The 20912-nt window shown below is 39.4% G+C and overlaps 1 protein-coding gene across 1 annotated transcript in view; it reads left to right on the top strand.

The window, feature by feature from the left end:
* Positions 1-1247: 1247 nt before the first annotated feature.
* The window catches only part of LOC127649373 (potassium/sodium hyperpolarization-activated cyclic nucleotide-gated channel 2-like), a 70449-nt gene continuing 50784 nt past the window's right edge, over positions 1248-20912 (top strand). The window contains exons 1-3 of the mRNA XM_052134434.1: positions 1248-2029; positions 6416-6839; positions 19966-20127. Coding sequence (XP_051990394.1) covers positions 1248-2029; positions 6416-6839; positions 19966-20127 — 1368 coding nt within the window. The remainder of the gene's footprint in view (positions 2030-6415; positions 6840-19965; positions 20128-20912) is intronic.

Here is a 20912-nt window from a genome sequence, read left to right as displayed (position 1 = left end):
AGTAGCTGTACTTTAGTCTCTGTGCCAGTAGACGGCGACACACTGCAGTCGGATTGGACGCTTGAACCTGTTCTCCTACCATTATGACATCATAATGCCATGACAGCGTCTGCGTGTTTAGAACAATGTCAGGTTGCTTATGGAACACTAGTATGCCCACTAAGTCATTTGTTTTAACCTGGTGGCATTATTAAATTATTGATAATCTATAGACTTGATACAGTTACTTTTCAAGTCAAACTATGTCATTGTACAAAACTAGTGGCTTTTGTTTCCCTCATTAACATACAATATAGTTTAAATAATTACTTTAAAGGACTATTCTGGGTTCAATACAAGTTAAGCTCAATCAACAGAATTTGTGGCATAATGTTGAATGCCACATAAATTAGTTTTGACTCGTCTATACTTTAATTTAAAAAAAAGCAAAAATGGAGGTTACAGTGAGGCGCTTACAATGGAAGTGAATGGGCCAAAAAAACAGAAATGGGACACTTATACTTTTATTAAAGCACTTAAATGAATTCTTCTGTTAAAACATGTGCATTGTTTCAGCTGTTAAGTTGTTTATATCGTCATTTTTGCTGGATTGCATGGTTTACGGCATTAAACTGGATATAACTTTACACCGATGCGGTTAGTAAGTGATTTTATCACAGTAAAATCACGTTAACACCCATATTGTTTATGTCTTTTGGATATACTTTTGAAACAGTGAGTATATTAACATTTACATATTGGCTCCATTCACTTCCATTGTTAGTGACTGAATGTAACACAGATTGTAAGTGTCATGACCTTGAGTACAAGGTTAGTAAAATATCTTAAACTGTCAACCATGTTACTTTTCTGAAGGCACAGTTACACTTTATTAATTCAGCTTGAGATGCCACATGGCAAGTGATGAACACTTCAATGCATTCTTAGTCTGATTGAATAAATAAATGACTAGCACTCATAGACTGACTGAACAAATAAAGTCACTAAGGTCTCTCTCTCTCTCTCTCTCTCTCTCTCTCTCTCTCTCTCTCTCTCTCTCTCAACTATCACTGATTGGTCTCCCGCAAAGATAATCACAGGCCAAAGTTGATACAGTGAGTGACATGGACCGGAATGAGGATGTTGCCATGACAAAGAAAGCGGCCCACACCAGCAGCCCACCTGTGCGCAACTGCACCACCAAGAGTTGCCTCGAGTCCCACGACGATGCCGCCGAAGCCGCGAACTTGAAACCCAATCACGTCGCCATGGATGAGGTGGATGACGGGGAGGAAGAGACCAAGTTTCAGCATCCTCGTCTGAGAAGAGCCGGAGGAGGGAGTTGCATCCAGAATAAACACTGCGCGCCAGGAGGGGGAGCCGCGTCACGGAGGAGCTCCGCGCACCACGAGCCGTCCACTTCCACTGATGCGCGCCTGGGTGATGCTGCTGCTACTGCTGCGGCGGGTCGGAGCGGAGGAGGTGGAGGTCGAACGTCTACCGTAGAGGTGGAGGCTTGTAATGTTACAGGTGACGGCAACACCTCAGCACCAATTTCCAGCATGAAATGCAACAAAAACGGGGAATGCAGGCGGGACTCTGGCACAGGGAGTCTCCGGTCCATCATGTCCAAGGCGGACGGGACTAGACGCGCCGCTTGCAATTCAACGACCAGCATGGACGGGATCGGAGCCCTAACTCAGGGGCAGGACGCGTCAAACCCCACCTGTGTCCCGGAGAAGAAGGACTCGAAAGTGTCCTTTTCCAACGCGCCGAGTCGGAAAGCTTCATCCACCATCCACGGCTCACAGCAGCCCAGGAACTCGGTGACATTTCTCAAATCCGAGGATGCTTCTCAGGTTGTGGCCGAGGATAGCGAGACTCAGGGCAGCCAGACGAGCTTCATGCAGCGGCAGTTCAGCAGCATGCTGCAGCCCGGGGTCAACAAATTCTCCTTACGCTTGTACGGGAGTCAGAAAGCGGTGGAGAAGGAGCAAGAACGGGTGAAATCGGCGGGCAACTGGATCATTCACCCCTACAGTGACTTCAGGTAAGAGCTGAGGGGGACAAGCAAAATGTTGCCACTTTACATGAGAATATTTCATCCCTTAATGTCCAAAAATGCTCCTTTAGGATGCTTGAGAAAAGCAGTCTGAACATATATAACCTTATAGTGGGGGCCCAGATTCATTTGAGTGACTGCTGTGTGCATTTTCCATTCCCATCTTTGGGAACTAAGAAACATTGCAATTTTATCAAATTGTTTATTATGTCCCAGGAGTGTTGGTTATTCAAGTTTTTGAGACGTTACCATACAATACATCAGAAATTAGCATAAATAATTCTGTTTCAAAATAATGGCCAGCATCATCCAATCACTGCCAACCATGTTAAAATAAATTATACATTATTCATTTTATGTATTGATGATCATTGTCCCATGTGTGTCAAACATGTTGAGTGATCCAAACATCATCTGCAGCCTGAAACTGAACTTTTGGTCGGTTTTTAGGAGTGAATGCACTTAGATGGAAAGAGGGCTATAGGATGCTCCCTTGCTCCCTATTTAGTGAATGACTTAACCTCCAGTGTGCTGTCTGTCTGCACTGGTCTCAGAACAGTTTGAAATGCACCTTATTTTCACCATAACTCCATATAAAGCCTCAGAAAGCAACATTTTTCAGTTTTTGGATGAACCCATTGAGTCTCAAGGTGATAATGCAGTAAATTTAGGACATTTTTTCTGAAACTGAGCATACAGTCCACGAATGTGGTCATTGTGTTTAACAGTGTGCCGTTTTGTGATAAATCACACAAATTTAAAAAATGGCATATAGGATGAAATTAGAGACTCTAATCCTTCGACTCAAACAGGTTTCAGTGTAAAAGCTTAATTGAATTAGGTTTCTTTCCAGATGTAGTTCTGTTGGCGTTTCAACCAAACACAAACTTCTCTGCGATCGCCGCCCTGTTGTCACGTGACTTCATACGTCGAAAGATTAACCCTTTACTGATAGAACAGTCTCCTGAACTGAGATCAGTCGGTTTAAATTAAATATGTAATTATGCGTTGTGTATAGCGAACAAGAATACAGAATTAATAAATATACAGTATATCATAACTGGTAATCAGGTAATCAGAGGGTCACTGGTTCGATCCCCACAGCCACCACCATTGTGTCCTTGAGCAAGGCACTTAACTCCAGGTTGCTCCGGGGGGGATTGTCCCTGTAATAAGGGCTCTGTAAGTCACTTTGGATAAAAGCATCTGCCAAATGCATAAAATGTAAATGTAAATATATACATGGTGTCATTTCAGAAGTAATCTCCAAAACTGATTCAGCAATATTACGTTATAATATTTAACACATGTTAAAGTAACTCATTTGCACAGATGGTCAGATTACCTTGCTTCTACTGAAGCACACAAGATACTCTTTGGGACATTTTTAGATCATTCTGGGTAACATGATCATCAGGTTTTGCACAATAATAGAATTAATATAAATTAAATGAAAAACTTTTACTTTTCTCTCAGACAAAAGGTACTGTTAGGTACTGTGGGTACCCTGCCCCCCACCCCTAGGAACAAAACAAATGTATCTTTAAAGGTACACAATAGGCCCAAGAAGTTATACATTTTAACTAGAGGAACAGAAGAGGTCCCCTTAAGGGTCCCACAGGCTTGACAGCTATTGTACCTTAAACTTTGGGCCCCACTGCATTTACCTACAGCATAAACATGTCCTGAATGCACTAGGTTACATGCTTATATTTACGTCCGACAAATAAAGAAGCAATCATTATATCCTCGCACAACAGTATAAACTGACCAGGCAAAATATCTGCTAAAAACAGAATGCAATATCATTGTTGCTTTATAGCACACAGATTGTGGCACATAAGCAATTTTTCTCCAGAAGAAATTATGCTGAGATTATTATAATGTTTTGTTTGAACTGACTGAGCTAAATTTTGTCCAAAAAAGAAAACCATAACAATGTGATCTTTGACTATATATATATATATATATTTTTGTGCTGTATATATAACTTTGTGTTGCAGATATCATGTAGAGTTTGATATAGAGAGAACTACATTCATTTTGATAGTCAAGTTCCCTCAGTCATAACATCCTGAGACCCGAGTGTGACTGCTGTGTGCATTTTCCATTCCCCTTTTTTGTTTGTAATTAGTAGCCCCTAAGAAACATGCAAAATAAATAAATAAATAACTAAAAACCGATGTCCATATAACCAAGTTAGTTATTTTGGATTTTAGGAGAGGATGCTCCCTTGCTCCCTAATTAGGGAATGACTTAACCACCTGTGTGTCTGTCTGCACTGGTCTCAGAATAGATTTTAATGCTGAGTGGTGATGGTGTAGTGGTCTAAACCACATATCTGGTAATCTGGTAATCAGAAGGTCGCTGGTTCGATCCCCACAGCCACCACCATTGTGTCCTTGAGTAAGGCACTTAACTCCAGGTTGTTCCGGGGGGATTGTCCCTGTAATAAGGGCTCTGTAAGTCACTTTGGATAAAAGCATAAATGCATAAATGTAAATGTAATATTACTTATTTAATCCGAACTCCATGTAAAGCCTCTGATGTTCCAACTATTACATTGATTCACAATGTGATAATGCACAGTGAATATAGGATATTATAAGGAAAATGAGCATACAGTCCACGTACGTGGTGATTGTGTTTAACAGTGTGCCGGTCGCCATAAATTGATGACATTTTTAAAATGGCATATCATATGAAACTAGAGTCTCTGCTCTTTTGACTCAAACAGGTTTTAATGTAAAAATGTAAAAAGGTTTCTTTCCAGATGTAGTTTTGTTGTTGTTTCTCCCAAAGACAAACTCAGTTGAGATCGGCGCCATGTTGTTTTGTCACATGACTCAATGTGTAGACAGTTTAACCCTTGAATGACAACCTAGAGTTTCCTGAACTGAGATCAGTCGGTTTAAATGAAATGAAATGATGCGTACCCTATAGTGAAGCTAAAACGTAATGTCCACGCATGTGGACACGTCGTCTCAGGAAGCTAATAATAAGTTATTCATGTGAACTGCTACCTATAGTCCTTTAAAATATTAAACCATTTTAACACCGTGACCTCAATAGGGTGCTACGGGGCTAAAGACGCACATTAAGGAAAATTTGCTTTTTTTTCTGGTCTCAAAATGAATCAAGATCGAAAAATGTATTTTGTTTTATTGAATATTGATGGCGCAACATAATTTGTGTGAAAAGAAATAATAACGGATGGTTGTTTTGACTGCTTTACACTGTGACTCATTCACCCATTCACACACACCAATGGCGGCAGAGCTGCTATGTAAGCTGCTAGCCTGCCATTGGGAGCAACTTGGGGTTCAGTGTCTTGCCCAAGGACACTTCGGCATGTGGAGTCACGTGGGCCAGGATTCGAACCACCAACCCTGCGGTTAGTGGCCGACCCGCTCTACCAACTGAGCCACAGCCGCCCCAGAATGATGAATGCTAATCACAAAATCCCCCAAAAACTCTTGACAGGACGTGTTGTTGTGGTATTCGTTTACGGTGTAATAGTTTGGCCATGATTGTCTTGTTTGACATTGAGACCATGCTGTATGCTTTTGTTTGGCTCATAACGTCTTACGATAAACATAGTTTATAGAAATGTGCATGCAATCTCTGCATTCATACATGCCTATATTTTGTATCATTTTGCATTGTCGCCATGGAAACTGATGCATATTTGTCACAATTTCCAAGCAAATCAAATGTAAATCTACGATATCAAATTCCCTCATGCCGTTTTCAAGACCTCCAGCCGTGCGAACCTTGTGTAAACAAACTTCTCCCACCATTGTGCATGAGTTGCGTCAGTCTCCAGTTATGAGTCAGCATGCACCTCAGCACGCTCTGCTGTGACCTTGAGTTGTACACGCGCGCAAATGCAAGCAGCACCACGCGGGAGCAGATCACTTCTGCTCTAAGCACACAGACTTCATTCCAGACCCTCAGGAATTGACCTAACGGTGTGAGACTCTCACAATTCAGGGGTCTCATGAAGTTTGCAACACTCTCCCCTTCACTACACAAGGTCAATATTAAACATTAAGACAGGAAATGATGGCCAGCCATAACTACACCACATTGTTACCAAGCATGAAATAAATAATAGCAAATTACCATACTGCTTTTTGCAGAATACAGTTTGTATACTGTGCATAGTATACACATTTTCAGTATGCATGGAATACCTTGATGACCTCCCACATTTGGAGTAATGTGCAGTATACAACCAGTGCACACTGCACCGAATATTGTATTCAAGGGGTTGAACAATAGGCCTATTTTGAAATTATATACAAATAAATAGAATTTAAGTTTGAAAGGCCCATTTCTTCCCTGTCTCTCTTTCTGTATGCTCTCTTGCAGGTTCTACTGGGATTTCACCATGCTTCTTTTCATGGTGGGCAACCTGATCATTATACCTGTCGGCATCACGTTCTTCTCAGAAGAGACCTCCACTCCGTGGATCCTCTTCAATGTCGTCTCAGACACCTTCTTCCTTATGGACCTGGTGCTCAATTTCCGCACTGGCATCATTATCGAGGACAATTCCGACATCATCCTGGACCCCAAAACCATCAAGAAGAAGTACTTAAGGACCTGGTTTGTGGTGGACTTTGTCTCGTCCATTCCAGTGGATTATATCTTCCTGATTGTGGAACAGGGCATAGACTCAGAAGTGTATAAGACGGCGCGTGCTCTAAGGATTGTGCGTTTCACTAAGATCCTAAGTTTGCTGAGGCTGCTGCGGCTTTCTCGGCTAATACGCTACATTCACCAATGGGAAGAGGTACAGACACCCTTTACATTTTTCATATATACCCCTTTGAGTGCATGTACACAAACCTCATATATACACCGTCAACTGCATATATCCAAAACTATATATACAGTATTCTCCATCTAGTCCATATGCGCAAAACTCCATATGTATTCCATCAACTGCATATACAGGAAACTACGTATTGTACTTGCCCTACATTATCTAGTGTAAATGCACAAAGCTTCATATATACCCCATCAACTGCTTATACACAAACTACATATATACCTCGTCTAGTGCATATGTAAACTCCATATACTGTATATTTCAATATCTGAATATACACAGAGCTCCAGCTTTTACACAAAGCTCAATGTAAATACCTGTAAATTCCATCACTTGATATATATACAAAGACCCATATACTGTATACTCAATAACTTCATATAGCCTATACACAAAGCTCCAAATAAACAGTATATACCCCATCACTTCATATATATATATATATATATATATATATATATATATATATATATATATATATATATATATATATATATATGCAAAACTCCATATACCCAATTGTTTCATATATACACAAAGCTCCATATATACCCCATCAATTCATATATATACATGGAAATCTCCATATACCCCATTGTTTCATATATACACAAAGCTCCATATATACCCCATCAATTCATATATATACATGGAAATCTCCATATACCCCATTGTTTCATATATACACAGAGGTCCATATATACCCCATCACTTCATATATATATATATATATGCAAAACTCCATATACCCCATTGTTTCATATATACACAGAGGTCCATATATACCCCATCACTTTATATATATATATATATATATATATATATATATATATATATATATATATATATATATATATATGCAAAACTCCATATACCCAATTGTTTCATATATACACAAAGCTCCATATATACCCCATCAATTCATATATATACATGGAAATCTCCATATACCCCATTGTTTCATATATACACAGAGGTCCATATATACCCCATCACTTCATATATATATATATATATATATATATATATATATATATATATATATATGCAAAACTCCATATACCCCATTGTTTCATATATACACAGAGGTCCATATACACCCCATAAATTCATATATATACATGGAAATCTCCATATACCCAATTGTTTCATATATACACAAAGCTCCATATATACCCCATCAATTCATATATATACATGGAAATCTCCATATACCCCATTGTTTCATATATACACAGAGGTTCATATATACCCCATCACTTCATATATATATATATATATATATATGCAAAACTCCATATACCCCATTGTTTCATATATACACAGAGGTCCATATATACCCCATCAATTCATATATATACATGGAAATCTCCATAATCCCATTGTTTCATATATACACAAAGCTCCATATATACCCCATCAATTCATATATATACATGGAAATCTCCATATATCCCATTGTTTCATATATACACAGAGGTCCATATATACCCCATCAATTCATATATATACATGGAAATCTCCATAATCCCATTGTTTCATATATACACAAAGCTCCATATATACCCCATCAATTCATATATATACATGGAAATCTCCATATACCCAATTGTTTCATATATACACAAAGCTCCATATATACCCCATCAATTCATATATATACATGGAAATCTCCATATACCCCATTGTTTCATATATACACAGAGGTCCATATATACCCCATCAATTCATATATATACATGGAAATCTCCATATACCCCATTGTTTCATATATACACAGAGGTCCATATATACCCCATCACTATATATATATGCAAAACTCCATATACCCAATTGTTTCATATATACACAGAGGTCCATATATACCCCATCACTTCATATATATATACATGGAAATCTCCTACCCCACTGTTTCATATATACACAGAGGTCCATATATACCCCATCACTTCATATATATATATATATATATGCAAAACTCCATATACTCAATTGTTTCATATATACACAGAGGTCCATATATACCCCATCACTTCATATATATATATACATGGAAATCTCCATATACCCCATTGTTTCATATATACACAAAGCTCCATATATACCCCATTACTTCATATATATATACATGGAAATCTCCATATACACCATTGTTTCATATATACACAAAGCTCCATATATACCCCATCACGGCATACATATACACAAAGCTTTATATGCTGTATACCACATCATTGAATATACAAAGGTCCTTATAAAACCCCTGACAAAAATGATGGAATCACTACACGTAGAGGATGTTCATTCAGCTTTTTTTTACTTCACAGCAAATAAACAAATCACAGATATGACACAAAACACTCTGGCTTTGTGAAACATCTCTCAAACTAATTCAATTACATTATTTTAATTAATGGCATATTTTCTTCCAGATCAAGTAGAGGAAAAAATGATGGAATCACCTTGTAATTACATTTCTAAAACAAATATCGGCACAAGTCTAAAAATGCAAATTAGTATGCAGTTAAAAGAAATCGCGTACAGACCTTAACGAGCTGTTGGCCGTGGCTAATTGAAAGGAAACATGGGCCGACAAGAGAGTTGTCAACTGAAACAATGGAAAGGATTATAAAACTCCTTCAAGAAGGAAATGCAACACGGAGTGTGGCAAAAGTTGGTTGTTCCCAGTCATCTGTGTCTAAAATTTGGAGCAAGTATGAACAAAATGGTGAGGTTATAAAAGGAAAACATACAGGTAGACCAAGGAAGATGTCAAAGCATCAGGATAGAAAACTCAAAGCAATATGCCTTGAAAATAGAAAATGCACAACAAAACAAATGGCTGAAACAGGAGTCAATGTTTGTGACAGAACTGTAATTGAAATGAGATTTACATATAGAAAAGCCAAATGACACCTAAACAGAAGAAAACAAGGCTTCACTTGGCTAAAGAGAAGCAATCATGAGCATGGATGATTGGATGAATGTAATATTCAGTAATGAATCACAAAATTTTGTCAGGTGCTGTTCTAATGAAACATAAAGATGACTGCCTAAAGAAAACAATCACATTTCCCCAGTCATTTATGATATGGGGTTGCATGTCAGGGAAAGGACCGGGGGAGATCATTACCTCGACAGTAAATGCACAGGTGTACATTTAAATTGTGTACACTTATAAATCCATCGATAGAAAATAGGTTTGATGATGATGAAGTCATTTTTCAGGATGAGCAAAGACTGTTCAAGCTTTTCTTCAGGAAAGGCATTTCAATTCAATGACATGACCAGCAAACAGTCCGTATCTCAATCCAATTGAAAATTGATGGTGGAAATGTAAAAAATGTGTCCATGACAAGGCTCCATCCCGCAAAGCTGATCTGTCAACCGCTATTCGAGAAAATTGGAACCATCTTGATGGAGAATATATATATGTTTTTCTTAGTGAAGTCCAGAATTTTTTCCTCAACTTGATCTGTAAAAAAAATATGCCATTAATTAAAATAATGTAAGTACATTTTGTGGCAGGGTGGAGGGCGGGGTCGGGTCGTGATCCTACACACCTGGTCCCGTATTAGGCTAATTATGCCTCCGTGAGGGATAAAGGTCGACTGCAGAGGATCGTGCGGGAGAGAGAGATCGTTAATGAACATGTCCGTTTTTGGCCAGGGGTTGTATACCCCATCACCACCTGTATACACAAAGCTCCATTTATACACCATCACTGTATATATATATATATATATAAACTCGACATACCCCATCATTTCATACAGGTGAAACTCGAAAAATTTGAATATCGTACAAAAGTTTGAATATCGTAATTCAACTTAAAAGGTGAAACTAATATATTATATAGACTCATTACAAGCAAAGTAAGATATTTCAAGCCTTTATTTGATATAATTTTTATGATTATGGCTTACAGCTTATGAAAACCCCAAATTCAGAATCTCAGAAAATTAGAATATTACATGAAATCAATAAAAAAAGGATTTTAAATACAGAAATGTCGGCCCTCTGAAAAGTATAATCATGCATATGTACTCAGTACTTGGTTTGGGCCCCTTTGCATTAATTACTGCCTCAATGCGGCGTGGCATGGATGCTATCAGCCTGTGGCACTGCTGAGGTGTTATGGAAGACCAAGATGCTTCAATAGCGGCCTTCAGCTCTTCTGCATTGTTTGGTCTCATGGCTCTCATCTTTCTCTTAGCAATGCCCCATAGATTCTCTATGGGGTTCAGGTCAGGCGAGTTTGCTGGCCAATCAAGCACAGTAATACCATGGTCATTGAACCAGGTTTTGGTACTTTTGGCAGTGTGGGCAGGTGCCAAGTCCTGCTGGAAAATTAAGTCAGCATCTCCATAAAGCTTGTCTGCTGAAGGAAGCATGAAGTGCTCTAAAATGTCCCGGTAGACGGCTGCGTTGACTCTGGACTTAATAAAGCACAGTGGACCAACACCAGCCAATGACATGGCTCCCCAAACCAACACAGACTGTGGAAACTTCACACTGGACTTCAAGCATCTTGGATTGTGTGCCTCTCCATTCTTCCTCCAGACTCTGGGACCTTGGTTTCCAAATGAGATGCAAAATTTGCTCTCATCAGAAAAGAGGACTTTGGACCACTGAGCAACAGACCAGTTCTTTTTTTCTTTAGCCCAGGTAAGACGTTTGACATTTGAAGCCCATGTCCAGGACCCGTCTGTGTGTGGTGGCTCTTGATGCAGTAACTCCAGCCTCAGTCCACTCCTTGTGAAGCTCCCCACACATTTGAATGGCCTTTTCCTGACAATCCTCTCCAGGCTACGGTCATCCCTGCTGCTTGTGCACCTTTTTCTTCCACACTTTTCCCTTCCACTTAACTTTCTATTAATGTGCTTTAATACAGCACTTTGAGAACATCCAACTTCTTTTGCAATTACCTTTTGAGGCTTTCCCTCCTTGTGGAGGGTGTCAATGATGGTTTTCTGCACAACTGTCAGGTCAGCAGTCTTCCCCATGATTGTGAATTCAACTGAACCAGACTGAGAGACCATTTAAAGGCTCAGGAACCCTTTGCAGGTGTTTAGCTGATTAGAGTGTGACACTTTGAGCCTACAATACTGAACCTTTTCACAATATTCGAATTTTCTGAGATTCTGAATTTGGGGTTTTCATAAGCTGTAAGCCATAATCATCAAAATTATATCAAATAAAGGCTTGAAATATCTTACTTTGCTTGTAATGAGTCTATATAATGTATTAGTTTCACCTTTTAAGTTGAATTACTGAAATTAATGAACTTTTGCACGATATACTAATTTTTCGAGTTTCACCTGTATATACACAGAGGTCCATATATACCCCATCACAGCATGAAGCTTTATATATTGGATACCACATCATTGTATATACAAAGGTCCTTATATACTCCATCACTTCATATATACACAAATCTCCATATACTGTATATCCTATCACTGCATACATTTACACAAATATTTATATATACCACATCACTGTATATGCAAAGATCCATATGTACCCCATCACTTAATATATACACTAAGCTCCATATATACCCCATCACTGCATGCATATATATATATATATAGGGGAGTGGTGGTGGTGTAGTGGGCTAAAGCACATATCTGTTAATCAGAAGGTCACTGGTTCGAGCCCCACAGCCACAACCATTGTGCCCTTGAGCAAGGCACTTAACTCCAGGTTATATATATATATATATATTTTGTTTTTAGTCACAACATAATTTCCATAGTTCCATTTATGTTATTCCATAATTTTGATGACTTCACCATTATTTTAAAATGTGAATTAAAAAAAAGAAAAAAGAAAGAAAGAACGAGTAAGTGACCCTAAACTTTTGAACGGTAATGTACACTCATCGGTCACTTTATTAGGTACATCTGTACATCTACTTATTAATGTGATTATCTTATCAACCCAGTCATGTGGCAGCAATGTAATGTATAAAATCATGCAGATACAGGTCAGGAGCTTCAGTTAATGTACATCAACCATTAGAATGTGGGAAAGATGTGATCTCAGTGACTTGGACCGTGGCCTGATTGTTGGTGCCAGACGGGCTGGTTTGAGTGTTTCTGTAACTGCTGATTTCTTGGGATTTTCACACACAACAGTCTCTAGAGTGTAAAGAGAATGGTGCAAAAAACATCGAGTGAGCAGCAGTTCTGTGGGCAAAAAGGGCTTGTTAATGACAGAGGTCAGAGGAGAATGGCCTTACTGGTCTAAGCTGACAGGAAGGTGACAGTAACCTAAATAAACACGCGTTACAATAGTGCTATGCAGAAAAGCATTTCTGAATGTACAACATGTCGAAAATTGAGGCGGATGTGCTACAGCAGCAGAAGACCCCTCCGGGTACCCCTACTGTCAGCTTAGAACAGGAAACTGAGGCTGCAGTGGGCACAGGCTCACCAAAACTGGACAGTAGATGATTGGAAAAACAATGTCTGGTCTGACAACTCTGGATTTCTGCTGAGGTACACAAATGGTAGGCCCATTGCAGCCTCAATTTTCTATTCTTGGCTGACAGAAGTGGAACCCAACGTGGTCTTCTGCTGTTGTAGCCCCTCCTCCTCCTGCTATTCTGCTCACTACAATTGTACAGAGGTGTTATCTGAGTTACCGTAGCCTTTCAGTCAGCTCGAACCAGTCTGGCCATTCTCCGCTAATCTCTCTCATCAACAAGGCGTTTTCATCCACAGAACCGCCGCTAACTGGATGTTTTTTGTTTTTCGCACCATTCTGAGAAAATCCGAGATCAGTAGTTACAGAAATACACAAACCAAGCCCGTCTGGCACCAACAATCATGCCACGATCTCACATTTTCCCCCCATTCGGATGGTTGATGTGACCATTTACTGAAGCTCCTGTCCCGTATCTGAATGATTTTATACATTACTCTGCTGATACACGAATGGCTGATTTGATAATCGCATGAAAAAGTAGATGTACAGGTGTACCTAATAAAGTGTTTGGTGAGTGTATACCCCATAGTTTTCTTTTAAGTGTGCAAGAAATAATTTATTTTGTCCTAAATATTTACATTATGTTTTAACCAATGTGGTACTTTACATAAGCACATTTAGTTAACTGTACTGGAATCCAGCGTGAACTCGGCATGCTCCCTTTAAAATGTGAATTAAATATGAATGTGAGTGTCAGGGAAGGTGGAGGGTTATTTTCCTGGTGGGCACAAATGGAATGTGGATGCAGAGGTAGATGGCATGGAGGTGGTGGTGATGTGCCAGTTGAGCCTTTGACCTAGTAGGCCCAAAACACAGAGGAAACTGTACGGCTCAGATGTTGCTTTTTCATCACTCAGGAGATTTACTGGAGCTCTTTATGTTTTATTTAATTTTAACTTTGTGCTAGAAGTTTCTCCTAATATGACTTGGGAGCAATATATAAAAAAGAGAGACACAAATTAGACTGTTTTTGACATACAGTCATTTGGATAGCATAGCTCAGATCATTAGCTCTTGGAGGAATTCGTCAAATCAAAGCACAGTTTGAGACATGGTTGAGATCTCTTCTGAATCTCTAGAGGAGGTGCATGGGAGATCGTTTTGGACATCGTATTGAAGTCGTTTTCTCAGAAACTTCGAAGAAGTTTTTTATGGTTGCAGACGCCTTCACCGAGCAGGTGGAGAGTTTAACACTGAGAAATTGATTACAAAGATGTTGACGGTTCTCTTATCATGGCCTAGAAAATGGTCCAGTGAGACTCGAGCAGAAGTGGTCACATTTCTCTCCCTAATTAAAGCACCGTGTCTAAGCCACTGTCAGTCAATAGGATCTCTTGGCTGGACGTCACCATGCATGAAACCCAGAGCTGGGCGATCTATTGAATATTTCCATTATGTTTGCTGTAATTTGGTTTTTGTGATCTAAATGAAGCAATGTTGTTAATATTGCAGTGATTTGAATTCACGTGTGGCTAAGTGACTTGTTTTAGGTAGTTGTTTTAATAGCGTTTCTAATTCATCTATGTTCTTATGTGTATTAACTGTGTCCTTGTTGAAAGTCAGGCACATTTCTACTGACATGCTCCTTTTATCCGCATGGAATTTAAATGGTAGAGAATGTAAGTATTATTAATCAAATTGATCTACTGACACACAAATCATGGCTAGTATTAACAGTGAATCCAAGGGCGTACATTTGGCTTGAACATTGGGGGTGTTGCAGCGTGATGTGTTTACATGTTTCCATTAATCATGCTATAAATAATGGGGCGGGGTTGTACTTGCTTGCTTGCTTGCTTGCATCCCCCTACAATCTTTGCCCCTGATTGAATCGCCCTTCCAGTTTATGGTGTGGATCGAGGGATTTTTGCTTTTTTTTTTGGCACCGACTTCACTTCTGCCATTCGGTTTTGCTTTAAAAATGTCATTCATTTATTGAAAAACTAAAAACTTTCTATTTCTAAATTCGAATTGCATTTAAATCTAAACAAAAATATTATTAAAATTACGAAGTGTTCATAACCACCTCCCCAAATCCAAACATTTTACTCTCTCAAACTTCTTCCACCGGCCCCTTTGAAATCACTCTATGATAAAAGGTGGTAAAATACCAATTAGAGGTAGACCGATATATTAGTTTTACCGATGAATCGGTGCCGATAGTTGCTTTTTGGAACTATCGGCTGGTTATCGACAAAAGTCTGTGCTGATGCCGAAATGTTTTTATTTCTTTGTGTTCCTCTGATAATTAAGTTTTTTACCAATGGAAGTTTGGGCATGCAAAAAATGTGACTACATAGAGACATCCTTTGTCAGCATATAGATTGTGTCTCCAACTTCATATATTGTGAATAATAATTATAATAATAAATAGGCTATAAAAAGCTTTACTTTTAAATATATTTAAATATTAAATATAAAGAACTGTGACATAGCCAAGTCATTTCCCGGTGTATTTCAGGCTGGTTTAGTGTTAAAAGTCCCCATGTTATGCACCCAATCTTGGACATTTTGGTTGAAAAATAAACTACATCTGGGATTTTATTCATTTTTGTAGTCTGGCATTTATGTCTGTACCGACCAAGAAAATGTTGAAGTATTCTGTGATTTACATTTACATTTACATGTATGCATTTGGCAGATGCTTTTATCCAAAGCGACTTACAGAGCCCTTATTACAGGGACAATCCCCCCGGAGCAACCTGGAGTTAAGTGCCTTGCTCAAGGACACAATGGTGGTGGCCGTGGGGTTTGAACCAGTGACCTTCTGATTAACGGTTATGTACTTTAGCCCACTACACCACCACCACATTGCATACATTGCATGCATACTAATCTAGTATGCATGATTGCATGCATACTCCCACTAACAGTGTTAAAATACTTATATACTGTATAATAGCTAAAAATGTAGTGGCAACAATAACTAAGCCGATTAAAATTTCTTTGTATCAGAGAATTCTGACCAGCCCACCAGCAAAGTTGTCTCAACCAATGGCCTGAGTTTGGGGTGGGACTAGCTCTTTGTCTGACCAATGAAGGAGGGGGGCGTGTTTAGGGAAACATGTTCGAAAACAGTGTTATTTCTGCAGTTTCTGCATATATATTATAAACATTTTTGAGAAACTGGATATAAGATTCTTAAATTGAGCTACGTGTTTTATGTGGTACTTTGAAATGTTCCATTATATGTTGTGGCAGGGCGGAGGGCGGGGTCGTGATCCTACACACCCGGTCCCGTATTAGGCTAATTATGCATCCGTGAGGGATAAAGGTCGACTGCAGAGGATCGTGCGGGAGAGAGAGATCGTTTACACACACATGACGGACATGTCCGTAAACGATCTCTCTCCCGCCCCACCGCCCGCCCTGCCACATATGTTCTTCAGATTAGTGCATTGGTTTCTGGTTTCTTTAAAGAAGCAGTAGAGTATATAATTATAAGTTCTAACATAAGATTTTAAAGTACATGGTTATTTGATTTGTTCACGATGTTCTAGCAATATTTTGCTGTCACAGCCTCTTGTAAACTGGTGTACTGTGACCTGTTGTTAGGGTGGTGGAACTAGCACCTGGCCCTGCCTCGGGGTCTCTTGGAACCCCCTTTACCCCGGAGGGCGAGCACTTCAGAGGGAGCCCTGGCTGTGACGGCCCAGACTGTGACTCAGAGACTGACTCACACGTTGATTAGGAGTCGCACTGTGGAGCTCTGTTCCGAACAATGTTTTCTCTCACCTTAAGTTGTGATTTCATAAGGCATGTATGGCTGACCCTCACAGAGATGAGTGACAGAATAGTCAATTCAGTGTTGGGTGTAATCTAATTACAAAGTAACTAATTAATGTAATCAAATTAGTACAATAAGTAGTGTAGTGCATTACATTTCTAATTCTTGTGATATGATTACAGTTAAAGTTAATTACTTTTAATTACTTAACTTGGGTTTCACACATTTCTGAAATAATATTATATATGTAAAAAACATTTAGTTTGAAGAGATGTTCACCCAAAAATGAGAATTCAGTCATTGTGTTGTTGTAACCCTATATAACTTTCTTTTTCTGAACACAAAGGGAGAAATTGTAAATAAATATTGTGCTCAGAGATGTCATACAATGGCAGTTTATGGTGACCACCTCTTAAAGCTTTAAAGGACATAAAATATAATTCAGAAGTCTAATTAATTATTTAATGATCGCCTCCTGCTTTCCATTCACCTTTTGTGTTCCACATACAAAATAAATTCATATGGGTTTGGAACAACCTGAGGGTGAGTAAATGATGTCAGAAATGCCACTTTTTGAAGTTGTACTATCCCTTTAATGTGAATGATGGAGGTGAACGTTCAGTTGAACTGAACATATGAGGCTCACAGTGTCCGTAGGGCGTGCACAAGCATCTCGCTGTGTAGTTGTGCTGACTGATGGGCGGCACTGAGCAGTAACAAATCTCCAGTGTTTGATGGCCATTTAATATAGAAGATGTTCGATGCGGCTCATTAATCAAGCTGGGTTTTTAGGGCTTAAGTCAATGTTTCTAGAGCAAACAAGTCAATAGAAAAGCCTTGAGAACATGACCCAAGCACACAGTTTTGATTTCGTATTGTCTGGTAGAAAGCAGTGTTGGGGAATGTTATTTTTAAAAGTGGCATGTTACATTATTGCATTACTCCTAATAAAATGAGCAAATCACTGTATGCTTGCATCGTTAGGGGCTGTTCACACTCAATGCATTTTGATGTCCATCTGCAATTTAATGTAAACAATGCACCAAGCAGACGTTTTTGACCGTTGTACCTTGACTCGTTTTATTTAGTGTCTCACAAAGTAGCACTGTTTTTTTAGATGCCTTTTAAAGTTCAAAACGCGTCTCCAGACCCTGGGTTGCTGTGCTGCGCCCAGCTTTTTTTAGCACAATAACTAATTTGGTATATGAACGTTCGCTTTAAATAAAAGAGTAACATGTTAGATACTTTGGTGTAACTTACTCTACTCTCTCCTCCAGATTACTTACTCTACTCTCGACCCCCAGTGGGCAGAATGCCCCTCCGCTTTTCTGGCAGCAAATGGGGACACTCCTCCGCCCCTGGCAGCGGCCCTACCGCTCCGGGCGGTCGGGGTATCCAGTCCCCACTTGCCCCACGGACGGCGGCCGTTCCCCACATCCGGGCGGTCGGGCTACTCCGTCACCCGGCAGATGGCAGCGATGCTTCCCTGGGTGGATGGCAGTGTCGAGGACTCTGCAACGGGCATCCCTCCTCCTTCCCGGGTTTCGGCACCAATGTAACACGGTTAAGGATGGGCAAGGAGGAGGCGAGAACCGGCTTGTCAATATAAATCATAATTTAATTAAACTCAAAACCAAAACACACACATGACGGACATGCCCGTAATTCTCTCTCTCTCGAACCGTCGTCACCGGCTGCCTTTATCCCTCGCGCGCCCCATCAGGCCGATTGGGGACCGGGCGTGTGACATTCTAACCCGGCCCCGCCCCCCTCCGCTCCACAACATGTTACACACATAACTACTTTATAAATGAAAGGATTAGTTCACCCAAAAATGAAAATTCAATCATTGTTTACTCACCCCTGTGTTGTTATGACCCTATATTACTTTTTCTTTTTCATAACACAAAGTGAGAAATTGTGAAATTTTGTGCTCAGTGATGTCATACAATGGCAGTTTATGGTGACCACCTCTTCAAGCTTCAAAAGAACACAAAAGTATCATTCAGAAGTCTAATATATTATTCATGAGACTCATGATTGTTATGAAAACATACGATGAGATTTGGTGTGAAACAATTCTGAAATCAAATGTATTATTTAGTGAACATTTTCACTGTGCATTGATCTCCTGTGCGCGTTCATGATAGGACATGAGAGCAACAGTTCACGGACCCCCCTCGCAACATTGTGGCACTCAGGCGAAATCTCATTTTGTTTATCTAAAAACAGGTCCTCCACAGCGATAGCGGCAACAGAACACAACACAACTGCACACAAAACAGAGAACAGAACTTACTAAACATGTCTGAAGAGTTTGTAGTCGAAGAATTGATGCACTTCTATGCCCAGCCTTATTTTTTTGAACAGAGTATTCGGACAGGCCTCCACAGTTACACCATGTCCTAATCTGACGGTAAACGACATGCAATAAAAGGTATCTTTTCTATAGTAATCAGAGTTTTTGTCCTAACCAGCATTGAAAAAAAGTAATATAGGGTTATAACAACATCACTCAGGAGTGAGTAAAAAATGACTACAATTTTATTATTGGGTGAACTAATCTTTTAAATATAAATATCCAATATAGCTGCAAGTAAGGCTGGACAATTAATCAGAAGTGTGCTCTTTGGGACACACCTATAGTTATCTGATTAAATACTGTTTGAAGGTCTGTGCCCAGTTTGGTGGATATAGCTTGAAAACCCAAAGAATGGTTACAGTCAGGAAAAACCCTAATCTGCTTTAAGTGTAGAGCAGTATGTTATTGCACCTCCACTTTAATTGTGCTGTCATGAACATACGTTTTTCACATAAGTTAAGCTTCACTTTGGTTTGCAAATGTTGCTTTTCCCCTCACAGATCTTCCACATGACCTATGACCTTGCGAGTGCAGTGATGAGGATAATTAACCTGATCGCGATGATGTTGTTGCTGTGCCACTGGGACGGGTGTCTACAGTTCCTGGTGCCCATGCTGCAAGACTTCCCCTCAGACTGCTGGGTATCCCTCAACAAGATGGTGGTACGTTTTATCAAGACGAATGCACTTCGATTACATGATTACATGCATGATTACAAAGACGCAGTCTGCCGAGACAGCACACCGCATGTTATCACAGAACAAAACGGCGCCCTGCTGAGCCAATATTAAGAAAATTGGTTCACAACAGTCACAAGGCGAACATTCAAATGGGTATTTGAATTGAGTGAAATTGGATTCTGTTAACCAGAGTCTTGTTACAGATATTATATCTGATTCATATTTACCAGCTGAATTAAGGATCCCTGTTGGTGACTGTTGGATTCAGACATTGCTTGTAACAATGATAACATGTTTATTGAATGTACCGGAGTAAAATGACTCAGGAGACTTACAGTACAGTTCTCGGTTGTTTCATTTAAGTATCAACCTTATCTCTGATGTTTCTCCTAAGGAGAAATCTCTCAGTGGTGGTGGTGTAGTGGTCTAGGCACATAACTGGTAATCTGGTAATCAGAAGGACTCTGGTTCGATCCCCACAGTCACCACCATTGTGTCCTTGAGCAAGGCACTTAACTCCAGGTTGCTCCGGGGGGATTGTCCCTGTAATAAGTGCACTGTAAGTCGCTTTGGATAAAAGCGTCTGCCAAATGCATAAATGTAAATGTAAATGTTAGGAAAAATAAAAAATCAAGATCTCAATACTATCTTAAATATTCATCCTAGACAGCAACAAGATTAAATTGAGATCAAATGAAGATTTTAGCTTTAGGCTTGTATGTTTCTTACATTTTCTTTTGAGAAAAAGATCAACGTTTTTTCACTTG

Source organism: Xyrauchen texanus, chromosome 9, assembly GCF_025860055.1.
Source record: "Xyrauchen texanus isolate HMW12.3.18 chromosome 9, RBS_HiC_50CHRs, whole genome shotgun sequence".
NCBI lineage: Eukaryota > Metazoa > Chordata > Actinopteri > Cypriniformes > Catostomidae > Xyrauchen > Xyrauchen texanus.
This window is presented reverse-complemented; position numbering and strand designations above follow the sequence as displayed.